Genomic DNA, 16686 nt, shown 5'->3' on the forward strand with positions numbered 1-16686 from the left:
AGCCTTACATCGTCTTAACAGCAGATTACAAGTCCACGTACCAAAAGTTTTTTTACATACATTCTGATTCTGACCATTAAAGGCTAGAGTAGATATCTCGTAGGTATCTGTTCTCATATTTTCCTAACTAGAACCCATCACGCCGGCTTTGTGAGGTACACTCAACACAGTTACAAATCATCCCACTTCTGATGTCGGGAATTGTGGGCGTATCATACTATCGGCAGCACATCAGAACCTTCAATCGTGGATGACGAGGGCCTTCAATGAAATACGATGTTCAACTCACAATCTTTACTGCACAAGACTCATTACAAATCACAGCACGCGTTACGTTTCTTATCTTAAGCAAACCAGTGGATTAGACCCAGGAGCCGCCACAGACGTCATCTTCTCCCGTTCGTTCTCATCGTGCTCCTTCTGAAGATTGATTGACAGCATAACTTCAATTGTTCTGGACTTCAATTGTTTTAAGAGCGCACTCTATGACGTCTTGGCGGAACTGCGTCGAACGCCACTCAAGTGTACGTAACACCCTAGTTTGCTCTATTTGTCAAGGTTTGCATGACAAAACGCCTCTTGAAGGCGATAGATGGCACATTTCAGCCATTCTCCGACATATATATATATATATATATATATTAATGGAATGACATGGAGCTGATTTGATGATGGAGAGGAGACAGGAGGTGGCCATGGGAACTTTGTGATAATACAACGCTAACTAATGGCTTTTCATATTCATATTCATATTCATATTTTTATTGATAAAGATAATTAATTACACGTCAAAAATACATATGTCAATCATAATTCATTAATTATAAATTAAAAATCAAAGTACATACAATGTAGACATCAGAAAAATTCAATAAATAATAGTTTTATATTAACAATATTTCACAGCGACAAAAAATGCCAATAATAAATTTCACACTAAAATACCTACTGCAAACATGGACTTTACAATTTACATATTTACATTTTGTGTGTGGATCGATGACACTTTATCGAAAAATTCATCGATGGTGTAACAGGCCATTTCTAATAATATTTTTTTGATTTTATTAGCAAATGTGATGTCACTAGGGGCATCTCTGATGTCGGCAGGTAACGCGTTGAATAATTTGACTCCTAACACACCGACGGATTTCCTGGCTTTAGCGGTAGTATGGGGCGGGACCAAAAGCAGACTTCCCCCGCGCGTGCTTCTACCTGACTGCTGCTCACGGGTTTTATACGAGCTGAGATTACTTCTAACATACTTACATGCTTCTAAAATGTAGACACTAGGTAAAGTTAGGATTTTATATTTAATGAATAATGCCAGTGCTGAGTGGTCGTAAGGTTTCCCCGCGATTATTCGTATTGCTCTCTTTTGGAGCTTGAACACTCGCTCGCGATCAGCCGCTGTCCCCCACAGATCGACACCATAAATCAATATCGAGTGAAAATAGCCGTAATATGCTTTTTTCATATTTTCGTCTGAAAGTGTCGGGGCCAGTCTCGATAGTGCGAAGGCTGCCGAAGATAACTTGTCGCACATAATGTCTATGTGGGCTGACCACGTCAGACCAGCATCAATAATAAAGCCTAAGTATTTAATTTGGTCAACTTGGGGTATTGGGGTGTTGTCAATACTTATTTTTAACTCTGTTTGGGACTTTCTAAGTTGGAAATGTATCAAGTTGGTCTTGTCCACATTTAACAACATACCGTTGGCACGGAACCACCTTGATATCTGGGTCATAACATGAGTCAGTTTTAGCGTAAGATTTTCAATACTACTATCGCTGACTATGATGCAAGTGTCATCTGCGTAAGTTACGTATTCAGCATCGGAGCTAGCAGCCGTGATGTCATTAACAAGCAACAGGAATAGGTAATTACCAATCGTGGATCCCTGGGGCACGGCACACTCGCCTGTGGGATCCAGACTGGACTTGCAGTTTAGGACGTGGGTGCGCTGCACTCGGTTTTTTAAAAACGACGCAATTAATTTGTGAAAGTGACCCCCCACCCCATAGCACCACATTTTTTGTAGAAGGAGCTGGTGATCAACCATCTCGAAGGCGCGCGACAAGTCGCAAAAGACGGCTGCGACATGCCGCCCTCCGTCGAGATGGGCGAGCACCCGCGCCTTCAAGTCGCGCGCCGCGCTCACCGTCGACCGTCCCGCTTGGTACGCGTATTGGTGTTTATTAAGGATGTTATTATCTACAAGGTGATTCATAATCCGCTTACTTAGTAATTTCTCAAAGACTTTGGAGATAATCGGTATCAGCGCGACAGGCCTGAAGTTCTTAAGAATATGCATCTCGCCTTTTCCCTTGTAGATAGGTTGAATTTTAATAATTTTGAGAGGATCAGGGTACACCCCTGCGAAGACGCAATCATTAAACAACTTCAGTAATAAAGATACTAAGGCGGGTGGGAGATATCCGAGTATGTTAGTAGTCATATCGTTGCTATCTTTAGATGGTTTACACTTTATTTGCTTTAATGTCTGAATAATTTCGTCGAGGGTAAAAGGTCTAAATTGAAACTCTAAGAGCTCAGCCGGTAAGTATATTTCTAGGTAAGCGAGCGCATCCCTAGGACACTCGCACGATAGTCGTGTCGTATCACGTTGCGCTCGCGTAAAATTAAAAATACACAATGGCTTAAAAACCTAAATTTCGATCCGTATAAAAGATATTGTTCTGTTTACGGATGTCTGAATAAATGGAAGAACAAGGAAGCAGAATTTTTGTTTTAATTCCGGACGATATTGAAAGGTATTAAATAGTTAAAATAAACATCCTTAATTTATTGAGTATTGGCTGCCCAGAAACAATATTAGGAACTGACCGACATACGGCGTGATTTGGGAAATGAATTAGAGATTCACTAGACATGATGATAGATATTTCATATCTGGTGAATCTCTAATTCATTTCCCGAATCACGCCGATATTTTCAAAGGAATACGGCTGTGGCATACCTACTTCCGTGAGAATCAGACATTATTATGTCTGATTCTCACGGAAGTAGGTATGCCTCCGGAAAAAAAATATGTTTACAAAATCAACGTTTGTATTTCCTACATCGTCATCATCTTCCTCGCGTTATCCCGGCATTTTTGCCACGGCTCATGGGAGCCTGGGGTCCGCTTGGCAGGTAAAGTAATTGGCGTGGGCACTAGTTTTTACGAAAGCGACTGCCATCAGACCTTCCAACCCAGAGGGTAAACTAGACCTTATTGAGATTAGTCCGGTTTCCTCACGATGTTTTCCTTCACCGAAAAGCGACTGGCAAATATCAAATGATATTTTGTACATAAGGTCCGAAAAACACATTGGTACGAGCCGGGGTTTGAACCCGCGACCTCCGGATTGAAAGTCGCACGCTCTTACCGCTAGGCCACCGGTCGCTCTACATTTTTATCTTAAAAATAATAAATCAGTAGGTACAAAAACTTGTCAAGTGACAACCCCGTGCCGACACTCACAGCTCGGTCATAAAAATGCGGCGCGCAAAGAAGATTCACGGTTCGTGCGCGGTTATAAGTTTCAATTTTGCTTGCAGGCGGAAGGCGGCTTGCATAATCTTATACCTAAATCTGACTTTTGTGAAGGAGTGAACTTTCTATATTACTGTAGTACTATTACTTATTGTGTGGTACAGACAGCGATAAAAGCTTGTACCATTAGAGAATATTTTGCCAAAAACTTTAATAATGGTTCATGCGTACATTAAATTATTTGTAGTATTCTGCTCATTCTCTTCCCTTTCAAACTAAACGAAATTATAATTAGTTATTATATTGTAATTTATCAATTTCAGCTCCGTCGCCCAATCCGATGAAGAAAAAACAGGCCCATGTGTCTGCGTTAGATTCTGCGTCAACCACCACGCAAACAATAATGGGTAAGAACTATACTTAGTTAAAAGTACTCTACTGAAAAACCGGCCAAGTGCGAGTCGGACTCGCATTCCAATTCTAAGGGTTCTGTACATTACCCAATTTTTACAATGTATTTTTTATATGTGAATCGCGAGCGAATTACCTTTAAAAACCCGTAGAGGTTGGATCAAAAACTAAGTAATTAGTCCGACTCACGCCTGAAAGCATATTTCTAAGAGGTTTTCCTGTCATCTATAGGTAAATAAATATTTTTAAAATATTTTTCCAATTTTTTGGCTATTTTCTTAAATAACTTCTAAACGATTTATTTTAAAATGACAAAAAACTGAGATTCTCAAAATGAGGTCTTTCATTTGATATGTAACACAATATAGTGTAAAAAACATTATTTTCATTTTCTCATTTACCCCCAAAAGTGGCCTCCATGTTTAAAATTCATTTGTTTACGTAAGATACTATTATAGTCAAATGCGTTCGATTATTAACATGAATATCTTATACTTACATATAATACCAACATATTTTATTCCTTTTTCTTCTTAGGACAAAAAAGGGACGTGCTGCCTAGCCAACATCGAGTGCTGATGGATCTGACTAATACTCCAGAGCTACTGAATGTAGATGTAGATGGTAGGTTGTCTTTGTAAAGCTGTCTATACTTATATCAAAATATTGGTTCCATGTCATATTTTTGTATCTAGCGCAGTACCAGCTATACCTCATATTGGAATGGGCATTGGTAAGCTATTTTACTAATTTATTGACAATACTTAAATATCAATGGACAACTTAATTTAAACGATTATTTAATATAATATATACACACTTACCTATTCTGTTCCTTCACCTTTGTAGGGCAAAAAAGTGATGATATGGCTCCTCTACACGATGGCCCATCATAGTGGCCCACTATGATGGGCCAACGTGTAGAGAGGTTAGTGGTGCCCGATGGCGTATGGCGCGCGGGAATGCGATGGGATGGCCGCGGTATCGGTTCGTGCTCTGTATCAATTTACGGTTTTTAGGGTTCCGTACCTCAAAAGGAAAAAACGGAACCCTAATAGAATCACTCGTGCGTCTGTCTGTCTGTCCGACCGTCCGTCTGTCACAGCCTATTTTCTCCGAAACTACTAGACCAATTAAGTTGAAATTTGACACACATAACACAAGAAAATGAATAAATAAATAATCATAATATAATCGAATTTAAACTGTTGTGACACATACTAACATTGAATAATTTTACGGTTTAGACTCACTTGTTTTATGTCACTCGCAGTTTAGCAGTTATTTAAGAAAATAGACAAAATATGACCATCCCTCCCCTTATCTCCGAAACTACTGGGACTAAAATTTGGAAAAAAATCATCACCCCCCACCCCACAAAATAGGTTACCTATAGATGAAAGGAAAACCTATTAGAAATATGCAGTCAAGCGCGTGTCGGACTTAATGTACGGAACCCAGAACGCGAGTCCGACTCGCACTTGGCCGGTTTTTTACTACTAGGCTAGGGTATGTGTGTTTGAGTATAATGAGACATAAACTGTTTCTTTTTTTCAGCTCCACTAGAAAATATTCCCCCGAAGGCAGGTGTACCATCAGCAACAGTAACCAGGCCTGATCTACCTCCAGATCATGTTATGCATGATCACAATTATCATTCCTCGGAGAAATTCATACCAAATGAAGTAGCAAAAGATCACCCCGTGTCAATAGGTATGTATAGGTATTATTGATAATTGATACAGGGTGTCCCATAAGTGACACGTCACAGTGAGTGAATTTTTTGTTTTCGTTTGGTGCACTAATTATCATTACGGCTACTTGACAATAGATGTTGCGACGACCGAACCGACCGACCGAATGCTCAACAAATTGCAAATCTATTTTCAAGTCCTTCTGCTTGTAATATTAGCTGAAAATTGTTGAGCATTATTTTCGTTCGTCGCGACATGTATTGCTGTCGAGTAGCAGTACTGTTAATGCACTACTTGACGCTAGATGTCGACTATGAAAATATGTATGTATGTATACTCTTTATTGTACAATACACAAATTTATAGCACAGGATGGGCAGTACAAAGGCTAATTTATCCCTTGAAGGGATACAATAATAGGCGATTTAGTAACAAAACTGATGTATGGAGTGAGCACTCTATACTTACTTATTTCTCTGTGCTCAAACCTAAGAATTCTACTTTTCCCGTGGTAAAAAGTACTTTTCCGATTTCTATGGAAAGAATCACGTCAATCCGTTGTTACTCAGTTTTAGCGTAAAAGAAGGATAAACAAATAAATAAACAAACAAATTTTCACGCCCACCATGACCACAGTCCACAGCCAAGTAGCAGAGCGGAGAGACCCAAGCCACCAGTGATCAGGCCTTTACATTATTATCATTAATTTGATTCATTATTATTTTTCAGACATCACAGTGAGTCCCCGGAAGAAAAAAATTCTGCAGAAATTAGAACAAAATAAAATGACCATAAAGATGTTGCAAAGAAAAGTGAAAGTATTGGACTCTATTGAGTCACCCGTGTTAAAGACACTTATTACATCTACGGTAAAAAATCAAAAACGAAAACCACAGGCTAAACGATGGACTAATTCCGACAAAGGATTAGCTCTTTCCATTTATAAAAAGTCACCAAAAGTGTATCGATTCTTGAGACATTTGTTACCTCTGCCGAGCATCAGAACCCTACAAACGGTCCTCCAACAAATGAGATTGGAAACTGGGATCAATGAGGAATTGTTGGAGCATTTAAAAAAATCACCAATAGTTATGAATGATCAAGACAAAATATGTGTCATTCTATTCGACGAAATGGCCCTTAAAAAACGACTGATACTAAATACCACTACTGACAAAATCGATGGATTCCAAGACCTTGGAAACGAAGGTGGTAGATCAGCAGACATTGCTGATCACGCCCTAGTGTTCATGCTGCAAGGTGTAAGGAAAAAATACAAACAGCCTTTAGCACATTATTTTGTTAAAGGAACTGTCAGTTCAGAAAGACTGTCGGTCATAATTAAGACAATAATACAAAGAGTCGTTCAACAAGGATTCTCAGTAATTGGTACAGTTTGCGACCAAGGACCTACCAATATGGGTGCTTTGAATTTACTAAAGAGGTTGAGCGGAATTTCCATTGATGCCAATTACTTCCTTGTTGATGGAACAAAAATTTTTACAGTATATGATATACCCCACCTATTTAAATCTATAAGGAATATTTTTTTGCAAGGGGGCGAAGTGTTGTGGGATAATAAAAAAGGCAAATGGAAGCATTTAATCGAACTCGAGGAGAAAAATAGAAACACTCTCCATTTCATGAAAATTTCGAAACGAGCAGTTCTGCCCAAATATAAAAGCAAAATGAAAGTTAAACTAGCAGCACAAATATTAAGTAATACGGTTTCAGCCATACTGAAACTACAGGCAGAATCAGTTGATGACACTGCCAAAAATGAATTAATGCAGACTGCCGAAGTTATTGAAGATTTAGATCAGCTCTTTGACTGTACTAATGGTCCGGCTAGTTACAAAGACATAAAAAAAAATTAACGAGAAAACGTATCAAAAAAAAGTTTTCATCATAACAAATGGAGAACATATAAAGAAAAATTAAAAAGTCTCAAATTTTTGAAAGCTGGCAACAATGTTACCTTGAAAAATGTTAGGTGTGTTAAAGGATACATAATATCAATTTCTTCCCTTCAGGATATATGGGATTTTGTAAACGCCAGAGGAATGAAATATTTAAACCTGCGTCAACTGAACCAGGATTCGCTGGAAAATCTTTTTGGATTAATTAGGCAACACAGTCCGACAAACAGGAATCCGACATGCTACCATTTTGGTTCAGCATTAAAATCGTCAATTTTGACGCGCTTAAGTTCGCCAGCACTACGCGGTGCGAATTGTGAACAAGACGACAACCGAATAATTTTCGATTTCCACGATGTCGTTTTTGGAACGAAAAAAGAAAAAGGAAATGAACAACAAATTCAAGAACCACACGAGCAGATATCCCCTGAGGACGACGTGCCTGTCCTGCATTTGGCAGAAGATTTGGAGGAGGATTAAGATTTAGTAAATTTCGACAACCAGCCAGCGGTTTACGTCAGTGGTTTTGTGGCAAAAAATATATTAAACGGCCTTACTTGCAGCAGATGCTGCTCAGTATTTCAAGCAGATGAGCAAACAGGAAAGGGCGAATACAGATACATATATTTAAGGGAGTGGGACAAAAATGACATTAGGCTGACCTACCCAAGCATTGCTCTTTGCAATCAAATCATGGTATTGACGAAGGTATTTGAAGAAAATATAAAAACCATGCTTTATGTTTCTGGTGTGACCCAATATTCAAAAACTATTATGCTTGGGTCCATTGATACATCGTGGTTATGCCCTGAGCATTTTGCTGACTGCGCTGAGAAGTTGGCAGTAATTTTTTCCATGTTACTTCTACGAAATGAATGTCGTAGACAAAATGACGTTTTTTCATTGGGGGAAGAAAACACTGCTGATGTATTAAAAAAGGCAGAGCAAGGTGGCACAGCAAAATAGATTAAAAGTAGACGTGTGCGCCGCGCCGGCGCGCCGCTGCCGCCGGCCTTTTTTGTTGTTAATTAGCTATTCCGAGTTGGTATTTGGATTACAATATGGATTTTTTGTATAATATATGTTACAGCTGTCAAATATACATCAATTATTAATTAAATGAAACAGAATAGCCAACTTGCATAAACTATTTGACACACCAAGTAAAGTAACTGAGTAATCCTAAGTATTCAAGAAAGATGAGGTGGCGATAATTATGAAGTAGGATTTGTTCCTGTTAATTGGGAATTCACATTACCTCACATACGAAGGCAGAATGCTCCATCATAAAATACAATTAACTAGGCACCAAAAACAGGGCTCATGTAGTGGAGTCAAGCAAAAATCTGAGAACATTGGTGAGATCCTGACTAAAAAAAGTCGTGTGCCAAAAATTAATGATATTTCTTAAGAAACCTAAAAGTTAAAAGGTCCGTGGATGAAGTTTGTAATTATTGTAAACGTAAATAAACGTCCTTTTGAGCATCAGGAAACTGAACAGAGTTTTAAATTAGTTTAAATTGTTATAGTAACCCCTTTTTATTTGTATCCGGCTAATTATCAAATTGAATGTTTTTTTTTACACCTATAACTATTATTTTTGGAAAAAATTGTCATTGTAAACGATTATGTACGTAAATGAAAGTATTAAAGAAAAAGTGTTCTATTATTTCATAAATGTGGATAAATAAGCGAGAGCTCAAGGTACATATTGTAATCGTGTCTGTTTAACTGAGTTGTATATATTTTATTTATTGAGTACGGTATAATGTAATGTAATGTATAATGTAAACGAAGTCAACAGATTTTTAAGGTATTTCTCAGCTCTCGCTTTGTTATCAAACTCCTAAAACCTGAAATCTTGAACCAACCAAGGATACGCGTCCGTGCAATAATTTCATCGATATCGATAACAAGCATTTTAAATTATGGGCATCACTATTATCGAATTTTCACATCACTGTCGTTGACACCTGTCATGTGTCAGTGACGTTTAGTGATGGTAACACTCAATTTCCTTATATTGGTAGTATTAGGAAATAACTCTCGTACTTTTCATTTTTTCGCACAAATGTATGAAGTCCCGTCTCTTAAAACGTAGTGATTATATCCTCTTTGTTCATAGCGTTGGCGTTTGAAATTTTGAACCAAGTAGTCGGTTGTCGGTTATTAGGTCTATCATAGGATCATATTATTGTTTGTTGTGCTAGTTTTTATTTGTTTCAGCTTCGAATTTGTAAACATGAGTGTAATCGACGAAACATGGGACTTCACAATAGATATGAAACAATTAGATAAAAAGTTATTCTGTGAATTCAAATCTGATGTGGGAAATGTATCTAAACAAATCGCAAACCAGTTACATGGTTTCCAAACACAGAACCTAAATTACTCTGGAAGTTCATCTAAGAACAGTGACGACGAATTAAGAAAGATAACTGAAAGAAACAAACAACTGGTACACGATATTAAATCCAAAGTTGAAGAATACGAGCTACAACAGGTGAAATACAACAAATTTAAGTCAGGTTTGTATTTTAGTAACAAATATGAAATATATAGGTATATTTATTAGTAATAAATCCCCTATGAGGGCTGGTTGTGTCGCAGTGGTATCATGCATTATGGGTTCAACTGTAGGTCCCCCAGGCTAGTTCGGCCCAGTGCTTAAGTACATCTCTGTGTTGGTTGTGGCCTTGTTTCATTAATTTCATTAAACTACCTTTTTTACAGTTTAGGTCAAACTTATTGGTACAATGTCTGTAACGGAAATATTGTGCTGTCTATGCAGTTATGCACTAAAATTTATATTTTTATATTGCACACATTAAGAGAATAGTATGTATTAGATTAAAAAAATCATACACATACATGCAGTAACACTCAAAGCCCTAACTAATCTATGAGTCGTATGTAACCAGTTATTAATGTCTATTAACCCTGTACTGTACCTAACTCCCACCATAGCAAAGTAGCTTTTGACAGGTCAAGTTCTTTAGAGATCTAACTCTAAGTTTGCCAGTAAACAAATTTTCTTGGGGGTTTTTATTTTAATTCTACCCTTTGCTGACCTGATATCAATTTGATGATTTACTTTATATTTCAGAGCAAAAATTACTTGCAAAAGAAATCAAGGATACCCATGAAGCATTTTTAATGGCAAAAAAGTATTACAAGAAGTTTTTAAAAATTTACTTCACCATTGAATCAAGGAATGATGGGAAAGATGGGATATTTCTACAGTTCTTCACTGAAGCAAAGAAAGAATCCAAAGGAAATTCAGTTTATTTGTTGAGGGACTCAAAAACTAAACATTATGAAGGTGAGGTCACTTTTCTATGGAAATAAAATTCATCTTTCAATCCAAACTTGGACCTTAGACCCATGAAGGTTTAACTGTTTGTTGCTTTCACAGTACACCAATCTTATGAAAGGGAGTGTACATACAACTAATTGGCATTCGTCACCCTAGGGAGTGCAGTTGTGCACACCAGATTGTTTGGCTGAAGTAGAAATTTAACATATGATATCACTAACCCAAAGCTATTCCCGATTATTTACTTGAAACAACATTTCAGTGTTGGAGATAACACCAGGGCAAGAGATTTGTAAAGAAGTTCAACAGAAACTTCAAGCTACGAATGATGTGCCCGGTGCTCTTTGCTACATCAGACGACATTTCATGAAAATGAAGAAAGGAAAAAAGGTAGATTCATAGAAATCACTACATTATTATATTTTTATACACACTAAGTACCCAAATGTTACTTTGTAATCTTTTTTCACACTAAAATATTTTGACTCGTATTAGACTTATTAGCAACAATTATTCATTCCTCCTGTCAAGAAGTAAAAGTATTATATCTATCTTTTGCCTAGATGACAACAGGTAGAACTCGAAAATAATTCAAATGTTTATATATTGAAAAATATTCGTTTATTTATTAGGTATCAACAAACATGAACTACATGAAGAGATAAAATAAATAATGATTCATATTTTTTAACTCAATTAGCTGCTGCTTGCTTTGTAACATTGTATAATATATTAATATTCACCATTGATTCCTTAGGGTGATATTCCACCTTAGTACTAGCGGTTGACCAAAATCAGCTGCAAATGGTGTTAAAGGTATGAAAATCGGCATGATTAATCTTTAGGCCATTTGAATCAATTTGACCCGTAGCACCACAAAAAAAAAACAAACGGAAAGGAGTTATGACGTCATCTTTTTTTTGTAAGGAAAATAAAAAAAAATTGTTCAGAAACCTATCGCGTGTGGTATTAAATGAAAGGGCATTTTGAGCCGGTTCTAAAAATATATCACATTATTATATTTCCGTCACTTGCATTCAATTAAAATAAAAATAATTTTCTAAACATACCAAGTTTGGGCTCCTCCAGATACGAAACCATTGCATTATTTTTTGTAAAATATACCTCAAGTAATACCCAATATCCTCATATCTAACCCCAAGAAATTAATTTCTAAAATATTTAGTTTTAGTATTCTTATTAAATTTTTTATTATTACAAATTGTGATCTATCAATCTATCAATGAAACGGCCTCCTAGCCTAGTCGATAGTGACCCTGCCTATGAAGGTATCGTCTTGGGTCGTCCCATTCGTTTTTTGCCAAGTTCTTAAATTAGTCCTATTCTGCTTTCGTCACCCATTCTGCATTTGTCACTATCGTCGGTGGTCTTTCTCATCTTTGGTCATATTTGTTGTTTGCCTTTTTCTTATATTTTTATTTAACATTTGTTTAATTAGTGCTTTAATAAGGACACCAAAATTAAACCCCTTTACTTTTCATTTCGAATATGGGGAAATGCAAATAGGGGAAGGTAGGGTCAAATCGAGACTTAAGGGAAATGTTTAATAAAATCTTTATTTTGTACGGTTTTATCCCATGCCTAGTCTAAAGCCGGGTGTACGGTACACGGGGAAAAATCGCGTATAGGATTCGGTACAGCGTGTACCAAATCCTATACGCGATTTTCCCCTTAGTAATACTAATGAAGTGCTCCAAGTTCTTCAGGTTCCCAACCAGTACAGCCTTCATGGGCCATTTTCTTAGTTTTACTTTAGACATTTTTACTTTAGTTGACAAACTTACCAAGAAGGTTGACAGCAGTTACCAAAGCTTTTATCAGTCTGAAACTATCTAAGTAGCCATACTGCCGTGCCCTGGTCTATGACCAGGCACGGCACGATGGAATAAGCCCCGTGTCTCCATTTTGGACTAATCTCCCCTACATGTGTATTGTTTAGGGTAGGTACTTTCAATTAATATTTTAAGTAAAAAGATCATTGTTTATGGAAACAAAACAAAAAACAAGACGTAGAGTAAATGGGACGAATATCGAATGGGACGAATATCGAACGGGACCAATATTGAACGGGACAAATAAAGAATGTGTCCAAATTTCAAAAGAGCCTAAATAAGAAAAATACGAAATTAGAATATGACCAAAGACGATAGGACGAATAACGAATGCACAAAAAAAAGAAATTGACTAACATCGAACATGCCCAAAGAAGATGATGACGAATACCGGAATAAGCCGAAATAAGAAAAAGGCAAACAACCAAATATGAAAAAGACCACCGATGAACTTGACGAATGTAGAATGCGTGACGAAAGCAAAATAGGACTAATTTAAGAAATTGACAAAAAACGAATGGGACGACCCAAGACGATACCCCTATGAAGCAGGAGGTCCCAGGTTCGAATCCTGGTAAGGGCATTTATTTGTGTGTTCATCATCATCATCACACAAATAAATGCCCGTATACACATATATACAAGCCCTGGTAAGGGCATGCCCTTACCAGGATTCGAACCTGGGACCTCCTGCTTCATAGGCAGGGTCACTATCGACTAGGCTAGGGGGCCGTTTCATCGATAGATTGATAGATCACAATTTGTAATAATAAAAAATTAAAAAAAAGCACTAAAACTAAATATTTTCGAAATGAATTTCTTGGAGTTAGGTATGAGGATATTGGGTATTACTTTAGGTATATTTTACAAAAAATAATGCAACGGTTTCGTATCTGGAGGAGCCCAAACTTGGTCTTCTTCTTCTTCCTCGCGTTATCCCAATATTTTTGCCACGGCTCATGGGAGCCTGGGGTCCGCTTGACAACTAATCCCATGATTTGACGTAGGCACTAGTTTTTACGAAAGCGACTGCCATCTGACCTTCCAACCCAGAGGGTAAACTAGGCCTTATTTGGGATTAGTCCGGTTTCCTCACGATGTTTTCCTTCACCGAAAAGCAACTGGTAAATATCAAATAATATTTCGTACATAAGTTCCGAAAAACTCATTGGTACGAGCCGGGGTTTGAACCCGCGACCTCCAGATTGCAAGTCGCACGCTCTTACCGCTAGGCCACCAGGAGCCCAAACTTTGTATGTATTGAAAAAATTTTTCTTTTAATTGAATGAAGTGACGGAAATATAATAATGTGATATATTTTTAGAACCGGCTCAAAATGCCCTTTCATTTAATATCACACACGATAGGTTTCTGAACAATTTTTTTTTTTCCATACAAAAAAAAAGATGACGTCATAACTCCTTTCCGTTTGTTTTTTTTTTCGTGGTGCTACGGGTCAAATTGATTCAAATGGCCTAAAGATTAATCGTGCCGATTTTCATACCTTTAACACCATTTGCAGCTGATTCCCGAATTTCAGGTTGTACCGCTATCACTACCTGTCTAATTTCTTGGTCCAATGTCATTGCGTCTCACTCTCTCTCTCTCTTATTAAGCAAAATGTGAGACAAAATATACATTGGAGAAAGATATTGGACAAACGGAATACCACCCTTAGATATAAGGAGAGGTTGCACACTATAGAACCCCTCAAGAAAGACAGATATAACATCTTTGTTTTGCAACATGACGTGGACTGTTCTGTGAGTTCAGTTTCAGCTATGGCACAGATACAAGATTGTAATTCTTTACGGCTATATTTTGTAAATAAATGAATACTTGCATATTAATATATATTTTACTTTTTTAACATGAGATTTTCCCAACTTATAAATTTCAGAAAACATTTCAAGTCAAAGTAACTATTTAAAATATTATTTAATATCGGTAACAATATTTGGCTCACATTTTAATTGCTAATTTGTGTCATCATATATTATTGTGTGCCTTGTTTATCATTCGACAAATAATTTGTTAAAATTAAGCCTTAGATCTATGTAAGCTATGAAAGAACTCGAAAATTTATTTAAGCTGATAAAAAATACTGAAAGTGAAACCAGTTATACCGACATTTACGTAAATCATGTTTAAAAGCAATATAAATAATTATGTTTAATGGAATTATAATAACAGTTGGCCCCTATACAATACTGGTATAACAAAGTATTTATAAGAAATTCACACTGATATAACGGTCAAATCAAAAGCAATCAAAATAATTACTTAATACCTTCGAGCCTTCTACCTAAATATGTTACCAGAGCTTGCAAAACTTACACTCGAAAAATTACTATCTCTGTTAGTCGAATAAAAAACATATATAATCTATGCAGTTTAAATTACACAACCTTCTGTACGTATTGATATTGACAAAACGAATAAACTTTCTTCACATATTCATGACAACATTCACACATTACAATCCACATAGTTTTTTTTTATATATAAAAAGCTTTTTAAACAGTGATTAGTAAACTATTCTAGAATTTAGTCAACTTAACTAAGAGCTCACTAGTAACACCATGGTTAACTTTATGAAAAATGTAACCTGTCAGGCGGTATGATGTGATGTGATGAGTTAAATGAATCACTTAATTTATAATGTATTCTTATTTCTACTAGATACAAAACAAGTTATCATTGTCACAGGTACTCAAGTCAAGGACTTGGAATTGTTTTAAACTTTAGTAAGTATTTTGAATACAGAAACTTAAATTAATGATTATTAATTAATCAAACATTGAGTTCAAATGAATATGAAATCAATATTTGCATTTCCTTCGGAGTTGTATATTAAATTAACCCTGACAGGTATGAGTCATAAATATGAATAAAAATATAGTAGAGAAATTCCTAACATACATTACTTGTTAAATTAAAACTTACAATAAATGTTGTATAAAATATCAACACACATAACTTTAACAATGTAGATACCCTTTGTTTGTTTATTTTATACTAGGAAAGGAATACAGTCTAGAATAATATTTACGTGAATAAATGAACATAATACTGTTTAACCGGTTGAATGTTAATAATATGTAAACTTGTAAAGCATAGCCAACAAGATGCGACTTAAAGACACAGTCAAAAAATAAAGTTAAAGACAGTAAGGTGTATTCGGGTATTACCGAATGTCGGATAATTCCGAAAATCAGATGAAAATCACCCTTAATTCCATCATAATAAAAGTCTCTTTTTGGAATTATCCGACAGTTTTCGACATTCGGAATTACCCGAGTAAACCTTAGTTTATCTCAGTAATCAGTAAGAGTAATTGCAAATTCACGTTCCAAGTTCAAATAAAGGATGCCTAGTACTACCGTGAAAGATAAATTATGTAAGTAACAAGAAGAGTTATACATGTGGCGGACTGAATAAAATCAGTTTTAAGAAAAATAATATTAACAGGAATTAAGTATACATACTTGTTTAATTCATATCAATGAGTAAACAGAGTGATGGGAAAAACATACTACGACAGAAACAAAAGGATACGTTGTTAGAGTAAAACAAGGAGGTATAAATTCTAAGAGAAAACTATGCCCCAGAGTACCTATGTCAGGCAAACTAGATGGCGCTATACGCCGCCATGTTTTGTGGCAACGTTTGACAATCCAAACTCTTTAAAAAAATCTACTTTAAACTTCGAGCAACACCGGCTTCCGACACATCGGAAGGGAGGGGCCCAAGCGATATCTCACCGTACAAATCTTTCTGCCATTTTTCGCGGGGGGAAAGGTGCACACAGTCGCACTTCTCACGCACTTCACACATAACTTTAACAATGTAGATACCCTTTGTTTGTTTATTTTATACTAGGAAAGGAATACAGTCTAGAATAATATTTACGTGAATAAATGAACATAATACTGTTTAACCGGTTGAATGTTAATAATATGTAAACTTGTAAAGCATAGCCAACAAGATG

The 16686-nt window shown here is 36.3% G+C and overlaps 2 protein-coding genes across 2 annotated transcripts; both read left to right on the forward strand.

The window, feature by feature from the left end:
* The first annotated feature begins 6698 nt into the window (after window positions 1-6698).
* On the forward strand, window positions 6699-7484 carry LOC134791855 (uncharacterized). Its single transcript, XM_063762985.1, has one exon. The coding sequence runs from the start codon at window positions 6699-6701 to the stop codon at window positions 7482-7484; it is 786 nt and encodes a 261-aa protein (XP_063619055.1).
* A 2238-nt stretch (window positions 7485-9722) lies between these two features.
* Window positions 9723-14940, forward strand: LOC134791410 (uncharacterized). The gene is made up of 4 exons (XM_063762431.1): window positions 9723-10054; window positions 10633-10848; window positions 11105-11232; window positions 11475-14940. Exons 1-4 carry the CDS (start codon window positions 9769-9771, stop codon window positions 11505-11507), a joined length of 663 nt encoding a protein of 220 aa, XP_063618501.1. The 5' UTR covers window positions 9723-9768; the 3' UTR covers window positions 11508-14940.
* The last annotated feature ends 1746 nt before the right edge of the window (window positions 14941-16686 follow it).

This window comes from Cydia splendana, chromosome 6, assembly GCF_910591565.1.
Source record: "Cydia splendana chromosome 6, ilCydSple1.2, whole genome shotgun sequence".
Lineage (NCBI taxonomy): Eukaryota > Metazoa > Arthropoda > Insecta > Lepidoptera > Tortricidae > Cydia > Cydia splendana.

Coding starts and splice junctions, on each gene's coding strand:
- LOC134791410 (XM_063762431.1), top strand. CDS start 9,769: ATGAGTGTAATCGACGAAACATGGGACTTCACAATAGATATGAAACAA. Junction 10,055..10,632: donor ATACAACAAATTTAAGTCAG/GTTTGTATTTTA, acceptor TTTATATTTCAG/AGCAAAAATTACTTGCAAAA. Junction 11,233..11,474: donor AAATGAAGAAAGGAAAAAAG/GTAGATTCATAG, acceptor TTTATTTATTAG/GTATCAACAAACATGAACTA.
- LOC134791855 (XM_063762985.1), top strand. CDS start 6,699: ATGAATGATCAAGACAAAATATGTGTCATTCTATTCGACGAAATGGCC.